This window comes from Rhea americana, unplaced genomic scaffold (genome assembly GCF_003343005.1).
Source record: "Rhea americana isolate MKP2758 unplaced genomic scaffold, rheAme1 scaffold_426, whole genome shotgun sequence".
In the NCBI taxonomy this organism is placed as follows: domain Eukaryota; kingdom Metazoa; phylum Chordata; class Aves; order Rheiformes; family Rheidae; genus Rhea; species Rhea americana.
The window spans coordinates 182,965-195,481 of NW_028186564.1; the positions used below are offsets into that span (position 1 = coordinate 182,965).

A 12,517-nucleotide genomic window follows, 5' to 3' on the forward strand; every position below is an offset into this window, starting at 1 on the left:
AGAGAAGAGAAGAGAAGAGAAGAGAAGAGAAGAGAAGAGAAGAGAAGAGAAGAGAAGAGAAGAGAAGAGAAGAGAAGAGAAGAGAAGAGAAGAGAGATTGGAACATGCAGCATGCAGCATGCAAAACAGTCTTTGTGGTCTTCACTGCGCTCTGAGGTGAAGGATACCTGCACCTGCTTCTAGACCCAAAATGGAAACGCTGCACGACTGAGCTAAAGCATCAGGGCACGTCCATGGGAAGCACAGGGCGACTGGGCAGGACTTCCTAAAATTTGGAGTGAGATGGAGGCCAGACCGGGCCACACAAGCAGGGATGCACAGGGTGGACAGAGCACACGAGTTGTCCGGTGCCCTGAGCTCCCAAAGCTGCCCTGCAGGCGCTCCAGCTTCACGAGGAGGCTTCACCTTTAGCCTCCAGTTCAGAGCCGCCTCCATTACCACCACGCTGGCTCTCTCCAGGGGCTCTCTCCAAGGGCAGCTCTGGTGACAGATCCAGTTTTGCAATGCTGCCATACGTCCACCAGAATCTCTCTCCCACTCTTCAGTCAAGTAAGGGCTTGATCCTGCAAGCCCAACCTCTGAAGTGTTATCTGATAGACTATGAGCATAAGCTGAGACACGATCTAGCTGTCACCGAGCAATGACTGTGCAGCAGCTGGATGGCTGAACAGCCACCGGATAACACTAGTTGTGAGCCCTTATTTGAGAAGAACTAGAAACCTAGCGAGCTCGGACTCCGCAGGTTAGGAGCAATCCCTGCACTGACGATACCTGTCCATTTCCTCTGAGCAGCCAGCTCCAGCATCTTCTCCCTTCTCAACACCTTTCAAGCATCCTCAGTAGGTGCTGTTTATAGGGATCTTTGCAAATATATCCCAGCCCTCAGCAGACCTACCTCTCTCCTCACTCTAAAGGCAGGTTATATTCTTCATGGTGACCTTTCAAAATCACAGTACATAAAGGCAATACAGGGTAAGCATTAGGCAAAGGCAGTACCACAGGTTTTCAATAGCAGCTTTTGAGCTCAGCACCCTGTCATGCTGAACAAGCATGAGCTGCAATGGGAATCTTCTTTTCTAGCTTCAGCCTGCCATTTAAGAGGTTCTCCAGGCTCTTTGGTTGATGAAGAGAGCTAGGATCTGCAAGGGAGATTCAGCCCACCCAGATCAGAAACCTATTTCTTCACTGCTGATTACTGAGGTCCAACTCAGCTTTGACCAAATGTGACAGCTTGCACTTCACAGCTAAAGTTAGAGGAGATGAATACTAGTGTGAGTGCTATTACTCAGAATATTTGGCGATATTCCTGAAACCATCAGCCAACCCCCCCAACTGATGGATGGGCGGAAAGCTAAGCTAAGACTTGCCAGGGACTTGGCAGACCCATGTCCAAGGTACTAAATATGATTCACATTTGATCTTGGCAAAGTTATTAGGATATTATCTTAAGACAGCTATTTCAAATAATTTTTGGTAACCAAATCCTCCTTAATACACTGTGTCCCTCTTAATATGGGGACTCAGTTCCCTGTTTGTAAAATGGGAACAAGAGTGCTTCCCCTCCTTGAGGAGATGCTACCAACACAAGGGACTCAGTCTGTGCAGTGGTGAGGAGCATATCAACACCTCGGACAGATGTGTAACTGAGAAGCTCAAGGGGCAGTGTAGGAAAGTTTCACCTTCTATGGCAAGAACTGGCCATAGATGCCTGGCTTAGAAAGACGGTCACATGATGTGCTTAATTTGACCTTGTGATTCCCAAGGACTGCTTGGCTGCCCCAACCCTCTTTGCACAATCTCATGCTCATCTAGTTCCCAAACTGCCAACACGTCTGCACTGATTTGCCTCCCCACTGCAGGACGGGAAAATCATATTTGTTTCTACAGAGAAGAGGGTGGTAGCCCCCCAGCTGTGTCCTGCCAAAGGCAGGCAGGCAGGAGCCAAGCGAACATGGGAGCAGCTGAGTTCCAGCCTCGCACAGGAACAGCCGGTTTCCAGCCCAGTGGCCCTGCTCCTGGACTGTATTGTTACTGTACGTCTTTTCTCTCTTCCTGTCTCAGCCTGCAGTGTTTTATTACAGTGAGAGACTGCAGGCTAACAGATATATCTTGATGACTAATTGCTCTCAACCTAAGGACAAAGTTCTCTATTTGCTGTAACAGATCCTGGGTTTCAAGTGTTTTTAGTTACTCCTCCCCCCTTCCTTAAATATGTTTTCATCAGCAGGATGCGAGTTTGATTCATTCAAGCCATGCGTATGTCTGCCTATGTTTTGAAGTCTCTGTAATGGAAGAACAAAATTCAGCAGTCCAAGAAGAGAAGGGGAAAAGAAGAGATACTTGTATTAAAAAAAGAGACATCTATGACTGTAAGAACTACGGACTGGTACATTTTTGAGCAAATCTCATATTTGCCCACTTTCGTTCCAGGCAAGAAGGGTTGCAGCCCTGGCTGCACTAACAACTGCACAGTCACTGCAGATGCAGAAACCGTGTGGAAGAAGACGTAGCGTGCCACAAAATGCTGGAGGGACATACGCAAATCTTTCTTCAGTCAGAACGCAAAAATATTCACCTCTCCTACGACCACCTGGCTACCTGTACTGGAACAGTTAGTTAATTTAACCATGCAAAAATAGCATGAAGTGAGTAAATATTCCACCAGTGTCATGCCAGGATCTCATTAGAAAAGGAAAAGGAAACCTACTTCCAATACTCAGAAAACATGAAGCAACTTATACAGTTTTAAAGGTGAAAAAGCTGTACAGAGTGGCACAGAGAGAACTGCCACTCAGTGTCGGGAGTGCTATGTAGCTGTGATACTGCACATTTTCTGAACCTGTTGTCATCACACACACACAAGAAAGGTCTGACAGACAACAGCCCTGATCTGGGCAGGAAGACAACTTTGTTAGCTTCAGGAAAGAACGCTGCATAGGCAAAAACGTGTCAGATTGTATGATCAGGGCCCAAATTTGAAACTAATACAGGCTAATCTCAGGATTTATTACTGCGCCTTTCCTATGTCTTTTTTTTTAAAAAAAATCAGAAATGAGAAGCATCTACTGGTTACTCTATTAATTTAACATCTGTACTAACTCAGTTAGACGAGCAGTCTCTTTCCTTTCTAATAGATTTTCTTTTTTAAACAGTCAAACTCCTTCCCAGTCAACAGCTTTTACAACTTTGCACTGGAGAACTATTCTTTTCAAAATCTGATGTTCTGATACACACAAAGTAGTTTTTGTTTTATCCAAAGCTCAACAGACAAGCATCCAAAAAGGTCTGGCCCAGCTGGAGCAACGTACCAAGAACGGCAGCCAACAACATGCAACTGCTTTGCTCGAAGCCTCAACTACACTTCTCACGGTGTCTCTGTCTTGCCGGAAGGAGCCAGCCCCCTTCTGCCTCTCCTGCAGATCGGGAAGCATGCAGGGTGAAACGGAAGGTGCCAGGTCTCCAAAATGTGAATTAACAGTATACTTCATTTAGCCTGCTCCTGATACTCCTCCCGTATCTCCTGGCAACCCTGACGTACAAAGGCAAGCTTCTACAGACCCTCCGCATCCCGCAAGGTAGCTGCTAGCAAAATCCCTCACAGTCGGACCACGGCTCCCAGGAGAATCTCCTAAACCAGTCCGGGTGCACCCGGGTGTATCGTCTTTCCTTAAGAAATCCAGTGGATTTCAAAGGATTACATTCAGAAAGATCCCCTGGAGTCCTGATATCACAGTCTGGCTTCAGTGGCAGAAATCTCTACAAAGAACCGGGAGGTGAGGAGGAGGAGGTGAGTGTGGTGGGGAGAGCCTGGGCAGACTGATAGCAGTTTGATTCGCCTGACTTTGCTCTAAGTTACTTAGTTTTCACCAGCAGGAGAAGGAGATCACATTTGCTGCTTACTTGAAAGCACTGACCCAGTGTGAGAGCTGCCTGTTGCAACAGCGGAGAGAAATATTGATTTGTCAAGGCTGTGGCTCTTTGATCTGTGGGCAACGGCACAGGTGCGTGTAAAATGCCCTTTATCACAGCAGAAGCAATTACAGAGCCAACGCCAACCGCCTGAACGCCGCACTGTTCCTTCGCTGGCTGCCCAGGGAGCAGCCCGCAGCCCAGCACACTCCGGGGAGTTGACTGTGCTCGGACGCATTGCCCTGAACCCGACTTTAAAACCAGCTTGCGACGTCTGGGCCCTTCTAGCAAAGGTTGCAGGCCAGGCTGTCTGCTCGGCATCACGCCTGCGACAGTGCGGCGGGGGGACACGGGGCTGCTCAGGTGCCCAGACTGCTGGGACCTGCACATGCGGAGGCCGCGCTTCTCCGCTTGTGTCCCAGCTGCTCTGCCCCAGGCCTGGCTTCTGGGAGCTCTCCAGAGGCTTTGCAGGGTGGACAGCAGCATTTGGCCTTGGGGCTATCTTAGGAGGCTACTACTAAATAGTACAGGCTATAGGTGCCAGGGCAGACTGACGCTCTCAGGCTGTGCAGGTGTGGTGATGTTGTGTGCACTGCTCGAATACCTGTGTGTGTGTGTGTGTGCATATTACATTCTTGGTCATTGCAGGGAAAGACGTGAGGACTTCTGGAGGCCCAGGAAAGGTTGTTACGTTTGGGCCAGTGCTGAGCTATCTGGACTGATGACATACAACCGGGGATCAGTTCTGGATGGTGAGTGTGCACAGCCTCCCTACTGGGTGCGCGAAGCCTGTAGCTGAGTCTGCAGCTTAGCTCAGGCCCTTCCTTTTGTATGATCATTTCTGTGCTTGTTTCCTAAAAGACAAAGCAGCTGCCAAACTCATACCCCAAACTCACCTGGAGTTGGGGCTCCACATGTTCACTTCCTCATCGCAGTGCCAGTGCAAAGAGCAAGGACACAATTAGTAGGGTCTGGCTCCCATCCTGGCTCTGTTGTGAAGCTGCGGGGACTTGGTAGTTGCCCCCACTCCCTGGGCCTCTGGTCTCTTCAATGCCCTCCCTGACTTGGGTCTTTCCCTTGTGAGTTTTCTGGCCCAGTAAGACCCTAATCTCAGCAATTACTTAAAAATACCGTAAATAGCAAAAGAACCCACTTCATCGCCTTCCAGACATCTGTCTTAACCATCACAATACGTCACCACACCAGCACAATATGCCAAAACACATTATTTGGGACAACAAGGAATACACCAGATGATGGGAAAAAATCAATCACTACTGCAAAAAGCTTGCAGAGTATGGTGTGGAGATGTTTGACCGGCCCAGCGCAGAGCCAGATCAGAACAACAGGAGCTATCTGTTCCAGCTCAGCGCTGGCCCCAACCTAGCAGTCTACAGAGCCAGCTCCGGTTCCTCTGCGTGGTGTTGCCTGGTGCTCTGGGAGGAGGATTAGTGGTGGTGTTGTGCTACACTAATACATACAGACCAGGTCAAGTCTGGCACAGCGTCCCGCTGCCAGTTTCTCCTTGGAAACGGAAGTGCTTTGGCGAGCAAGGCAGAGATAGCTGAACAGCTCTAGGAAAGCAGCTGAAGCCGGCCAGGCCAACCAGGACTCCACGCTAATGCTGGTGGCTGGGCCCTGGGCACACAGGCCTCTGGAACTGGCCTCGCTGGCAATACAGCTGGATTTTGTGCAAGACTGCATCAGAGCGGGGCTCCTAGGAACAGCCAGGGCCAAAGCTGGCTCTCCAGGGAGCCAGGCTGGCTGGCTGCCCCCAGGACACACAATCCACGATTCTTATCAATAGTCCACGGCTGAAAGCAAGGTGCCTTCACTCAACTGTCCCCATTAACCTAATCACTCTGATTTCAGACACATGGTTTGGTGCAGATCTCAAAGAAAAATTGATGTTCCTGGAGCATACCAAGAATACATAAATAGCATGGTGTATGAGATCCATACGGAGTTAATAGAAATTGATGTTTCTAGTGTGGGAAGCTGCTTGTCAATGGATTAGGAAGAAATGAATGCAAGTCCACTCTAAATTGCTGCACTAGCCAGGCTAATAGGGTGGGTGGCTACAGCCCCCACTGCTCCCATGCTCACTTCTAGGAGTTGTAAGTGTTGTAAAATCTGCCTCCCAAAATTTCATGATCTAGATTGAGAAGACAAGGGCTGAGAAAGAGTACAGAAAGGGGAAGTGGCACGTTTCGGATCCCAAAGCAGAACAGGAATAAAAAGAACGTCTGAAACTCCTCTCAATCCTTGTGCCTCCAGGGTCCTGAGACCACAATTCGTTTGCCATTCTCTGCACTTAGGTAAACTGCGCCATGATTTTGGATTACAACATCTGCAAGCATTGATAAAAAGCCAACTTCAGAGGAGAAGGTATTCCCTGGGTTGAGGCTCTCAGTTACATAAAACGTGGCAGTAGCACTGAACTGAAGGCAGACAAATTAAAGGCTGTGCTGGGGCAGGGGGGTTCCAGCACTGGACTGGAGATTAGCACTGCGCTGGCTGGGTGCTTTGGTTGAGCTCTGCAAATCCTTGTCTCCTAGTGTCAGAACTACTGTGAAAAAATGCAGTGAGCAATCTTAAGTGCATTTCTGTGGGACCAAATGAGTTGCAGTACCAAATGCGACTTACCTGGACAATTAGCTTATTTTCTTTATCGGGCAGAATCCGGTAGGTGTAAACGCAGTTCCGGAAGCTGGAACAGATCAGAAAAAGATGGTTAAGATCATCTTCAGAAGGAAATTGCATCACGACACCCCTGCCTGCCAGAGAAGGTAGTGGAAGGTCCCAAGACAGATGGTTTCATGCACAAGGGTTTAAACATTTCTTTCCATTTTGCTGGTGTCCGTCAACTAACACAAACCTGAAGTGTTCACGGTCACTGAGATATGTTTGCAGATGCCACTGCAAAAAGTGATATCAGAATCAGCCTCAGAGAGAGTTATTCAACTCTTCTGGCTGGAAAGAAGGAAAACACCAAATGGCTCTAGCTGTCAGTAGAGTGGGCGTCTCAGGAAGGAATGAAAAAGCAGAATTTCAAAAGACACTAGGCCAAAATCAGCAATGAATGAGTAAATCGAAGGGCTAGTAGATGCACTGACTGTATTGGAAAACACAAATAGCTTTCAGCTAAATCACTATAAGACACTTGATTGTTAGGCACACTTTCATGTACAAGATCTAAAAACAGGCATAAATTAAAACCAACCTCACTATTCTGGTGCAGATGTACACGGTGTATGTGTGTCTGTAGATCAGCCACAAATAACATTTTGTCCCAGTTAAATCAGATTCTTATTTAAGGGAGGAGGGAGGGTGGCTTTTGCCCAATAAAGGGCCACATTAACATACAGCAGCTCAAGGGAGGGGAAGCCTGAGCAGTGCAGTAACGTGCTAAGCACGACCTTCCTCAGCAGCTGCTGAGCTTTGTGGAACTTGCCCAAGAAGTGTTGGCTGAAAAAATGTATTTTTACTTTTTTCCTCTGTGAATAACAGAGTGATCAAACCTCTCAAGTCACCTGCAAAGCACTCTGTTAAAACACTCTTGGCAATACGGCTTTAATCTAACAGACGATGCTGGTTTCGATCCCTTCTTCTCAAAGTAAAAACTGGAGCCCAGTCTCAGAGCTTCCTTGACTGTAACAAAAGCACTGCATTACCTACGGGATTGCCATAAAACGCAGGCTGAGGTCAGCCCTCCAGCTGGGGAGAAACAAAACATTCTGGTCTCTTTTGTGATTATGTTGTGAGTCTGTTCATCATAAGCCTTTCTGAATCATACATACCCTGCAAGAGATTCTAGGTAACCTTACGCAGGGAGTCACAAAGAGCAATTGGAAACGAAAGGTGATTACTCATAAATCATGGCTGAGTTTTTCCAAGGTGTCTGGAGGATTTTGTCATACATCTGTATGAACCTCAGTCTTTTTGATGACATTAATGCAAAGGGCTCAGAAGAATTACAGCTACTCCCAGACCTCAGTAACTCTTCACTAACTGACCATTTCAAGCGCATCTATTGGTGTATCTGTGGAGCTGCTACTGCAAGACAGCCAGAGATGAGAGTCACAGGCCTGATCTCGAACCCCTGGTATTGCCACAGTGCTGTTATTTCACTGAGTTGAGGGCCATCACCACCAGATGAGGATATGCCCTGAGGAAGGGTATAAGTTTTGTTTTTATCTGTCAGCGCAGTTCTGTTACACCATTTCCTCCTGCTGATATGCAAACAGAGCTGAGCAGAACTGCTCATGCAGCTGATGAGAGAAAATTTTTGCGTGTGCGGAGATTATGAAACTGATAAGCAAAACAGTTCGATGGCTCTTGCGTCACAGGAGGACCCTCCAGGCACCCTTCGCAGAAAGTCCCCTCCGCTTAGGCCTTACGAGGCAGTTGCTCTAACACTTGTAGACAGGTTTAAGCTGAGGACAGGTAAGATCAACAGAAGAGCAAGTGAGGAAGGGCTGCAGGGTGAGATAGGAACAGGGAAGGGCACCTGCCTGGATCCGGTACAGGTATCCTCTTTAGCAGTTCTCTAACTCTGGTGTATGTGGGTGGCGAAGGCTGTGGTTCTTACTCCATTTTTACTCTTAGGCTTTCTCTCCTCAGCATTTTACCTGTCCTCATCAGTCACATTCCAGGTCCTCCCTAAAAGCTGAGTGTGAGTTCACAACGGCACAGTCAGTATTCAGCCCAGCTATGTGGGCAAATACAACGCTTGCCTCACTTCCAACACATCCCCAGGCACTTTCTCATGTCTCTGTCCTCCAAGCCAACTAGGGGAGAAAAGGGGATGAGGTTTGGATTCTCTCTTCTCCTCTTCCCGGGTACATACTCTCCTGCCCTGGTGATGACATACCATGCAACTGGCAGTGCCTGGAAATCCTAATCACAGATGGGACTGCCATGCTAGGCACTACGTAAGGACACACTAGACTGGGGGCTGTGCCCCCCGCCACGGGGGGCTGGAAATGGCAGCTCACCGAAGGTGCCCTCCGAGAGGCCCCTCAAAGCTGTGGCCGGGCTCTGAGGGTCTCTTCTGGCCCCGCTGTTGATCCTGCGGGCATTCACGCAGCAGCCACCAACAGGAGAACCCCTGGAGGAGTGACACCACCTCAGGTGCAGCATTTTGCAAAAGCCAAGCAGACTCGTTTTGATTTCAGGATCCAGGCATTCCTCCCCAGGTGAGTGTGTGGGCCTATTTCTAGTCCATAAACTGGCAAATTGTATGGTCCAGGCACAGAAAAATGAGGAGGAAAATGACACTGCTTCTTGCCTTTTATGGGGCAATATGACCAGCAGGGCAGAGGGCTGGGGGAGGAGCGTGCCTCGGCACTTGCTGGCTGTTTCAGCTCTCTGCTACGACGAATGCTGCTGCTCTAAGTTTTAGAAAAAGAAGGTAGGCACCAGCCTCCTTGGCTGTCTGTGTTCATACAAATCCTATTTTCCTAAAACAGCTCTGCAAGGAAATCACTATTTCAGTCTATAATAGAAAAATATTAATAATAAGCCCTTCTGCTGGATTTAGGCTGATCTGCTTGATAAATATGAGAGCTTTGTAGAAAATGACACTTCCTTCTCAGAGCAAATTTCATGGTATTTTGTTTTCCTTCTCTACACACACATTTTCCAATTATTCTGTACAATCCTGGTTTGTGAAACAGCCTTTTGCAGTCAGGCTTTCGAGTCTCCCCTCTCTTTCTCGCATTTGTTGTCTCCAGCCAGCCTGTTTTTTAAAAAGAAGCGACTGAAGAGCTCAAACTTCAAACACTTTCCAGTCAATAACACGGCTGAAACTGATCTGAGGAAGATTTCAGCTTCAGCCAAGCTCTACATTTTGTCAAGGTGACATTCAGAGGGAAGGACTTATTCACCACCTTTAACCCTTTCTCTTCACAGACTAGCTGTAAACCAGCATAAGCTGGAAGCTTTTTAGGTACTTTGTCACAAGTCTGTGTGGCTTTTCCCAGCCTGTTATTCGTGCCAGGCCTTCCCACCACAGTTCCTGCCCCTGTTGGCTGACGAGGCTGGGTGCTCCCGATTTCTTTAATTAAACCATTCATGTAAGCCACTTCAGAATGGATTTAAGAACATAACCTTTGGCTCCCTGTTCAGAAAATCCTGGTCATGATATTGTTTCTATTTCCTGATCCTGTGTCTCCCAAGTCACAAAAGGCTTTCAAAGTTGGCTGCATAAACATTTACAATGGAAAAATTTATGCAAATACATGTTAGTAGACATTTTTACAGCACTTTCCCTTTCTACAAAATCCCCACCATCACCCCACAAAAATATTTTCTCTATGTACCTACTGGTTAAAAGACAAGTCAAGGGGGTTGTACAAAGCCCACTCAGTGGAAGCCACAGTCTTTATTCCAGTAAAACATTCCCCGACTGGCAACGCGGGCGCTAAGCCTGTGTAACGCGACCGCCCCTCCTTCCTCCCGCTTGCCCTGGCTACTCCCCTGCAGCCGCCCTGCTCCCCCGCTCCCGCCAGAAAGGCCAAACTCTTCCCTCCCACGCGTTACTACAGGCGTCTTAACAAGCAGGCACGGAGGCTCTCCTCACGCCACAAGCACCCCGCTCCCCGGGCACAGAGCTCCTACGATCCAACCCCACGCTGATGGGGCAGCCAGCCGGCCCCACCGTCTCCGCAGAGACATGCCCTCTGCCGCAGGCTCTGCTGTCACCAAACGTCTGACCTCAGCGGCGAGCAGTTAGACCAGAGTCAGAAACAGCAGCAGCACCTTTGCCACTGCGAGAAACTCAGAAAGAAGCTACACTGACAAACCTGCCTGTAACTTCAGTGGAGGGGAGGGCGTGAAATACATTTTATTAATGTGCTGCACAGTGGCAGCAGACAGAATCGGACGGGCAGGACAGGGTCCCTCTGAGGCTCTCCTGATCTCTTCTGCGGGGACGGTGACCGTGTTATCTCTCTGTAATCCAAAGCCAGGAGCCTCAAACTTCACCTCAGCTACTGGCTTCAATCTTCTCTGGCCCCGGCCACTCCTGCCTCCAGAAATAACACCTGCTCCTCACAAACCCAGGTCGGGAGGCCCCAGTTCCCAGCCCCAGTCCTGAACTGGGAGTCAGGGCTGCCAGCTTGCCCTCCTCTCCATCTCCTACATGACAATATTTCCCCCGTAAGCCACATGAGTGGGGCAGGTGGAATCACCATCACACCACGCACAGCTCCAGGGACTACTGCAAACCCCTTGTTGAGTGGGACACAGCACCATAGAGGCCGGCAGGCCAAACACACCCTGAACCAGAGTGAGAAGGTGCCTGGGAGGGTACCAAGCTCGCTACTTTGCTTGTTAAATGTAAATAGCCAAGCTGCTAACAGGCTCTAAGAGACCAAGAGCTTATTTTCTTTTTGAGTACAACAACAGTATCTTGGATTATTCTCTCCTTCAGAATCAGCGGTAAGACTATGGTGGTTTATTGCATTACAGCAGTAAATAAATGGGTTTGTTCAGCTTGCTCCCAACCCTATCCTATGCTGTGGCCCAGCTGGTGCATGCTCTGATGCGAGCTGCACCGCCCTTCACTGCGGCTTTTTGCTTCTGTACCGGAGAGGACATGAGGGAAGCCCCCCACCACAAGCGGGGACAAAAGTGTCCACGTGAAACACGAGGGTGAAAGTTGTACTTACAGCACGCAGAGTGCGTACGCCGAAGCAATTGACTCACTGGCCCGCACAAGGAAGCTGCCATCCTTGCCTACTTTGGAGAGCAGGTCCTCAGCCCTGGAGCGAGTAATGTTGCCGTGGTACCAGCACTGATCCATCGCTGGTGTTGGAGGAAACCTGAATGCCAGCACAGGAGCTGCCTGTGTGCCTGTGTGTCTGTGTAACGATCAAGCAGCTTCAGCTCACCAGCTTCCTGTTTCAATAGCGCAGAGAGGGAAAGGAAACTCAGCCACGGACAACTTCCTCAACTCAAACAGCTCAGAGAGTGAGCGTGACATTTTCCTGCAGCCCCTGCTCTCTCTCTTCATGCTACAAGTGAAGTGAGTAGCAAACTCTCATTCCCTGCCTTTCCCTCCACCTTCACATCCTAACACTCTGCGTCAAAAGCCCCAGCTGGGGATCCGGTCTGCACCCTGACTGATTCAGTCCCACAGGCTTTAGTGGCCTCCTGTCCCATTTATGATCTGTTACAAGACCCTTTGAGTCTTCATCTTTTTTATGTCTGTCTTCCCTGCCTGCTACAGGTGTCCATGGGGAATAGGTAGATCCCACACTGATCAGAAATACCCTGGGCATTAGGATCCTCAGCACTAACTGCTCCATTCCTGTCTTGTGTACTCCTCACATAGAGCTAGGTGTGAGGAGGGGACTTAAAAGAACTCAGTAAATTACCCCTGTATGTCTCCATGCATGGCAACTGGCTTAGAGGCTGATTTGTCCAGGAGACTGTGACGAACGCTTCCTGACGCTTACTGTTGCATGGATTCGAAAGTCTTTCCTAGTCTAAATCCCCAAAGATGGGATGGAGCAGAGTAATTCTGGCAACCTGCGTCAGAGAGGGGAGAACTGGAGGCTTTCGCTTCCCTTTTTTTTGTTTGCACATCTGTCCTTTGCCTGTG

At 48.8% G+C, this 12,517-nt stretch overlaps 1 protein-coding gene across 3 annotated transcripts in view; it reads right to left on the minus strand.

The window, feature by feature from the left end:
• Positions 1-11,772, minus strand: part of INPP5D (inositol polyphosphate-5-phosphatase D) — a 53,697-nt gene extending 41,925 nt beyond the window's left edge. For all 3 annotated transcript variants that reach the window (XM_085315294.1, XM_085315293.1, XM_085315292.1), the window contains exons 1-2: positions 11,583-11,772; positions 6,556-6,619 (exon numbers count right to left, since the gene is read on the minus strand). In XM_085315294.1, the coding sequence (XP_085171420.1) occupies positions 6,556-6,619; positions 11,583-11,716 (198 nt within the window). In that variant the 5' untranslated portion in view covers positions 11,717-11,772. The remainder of the gene's footprint in view (positions 1-6,555; positions 6,620-11,582) is intronic.
• Positions 11,773-12,517: the final 745 nt, after the last annotated feature.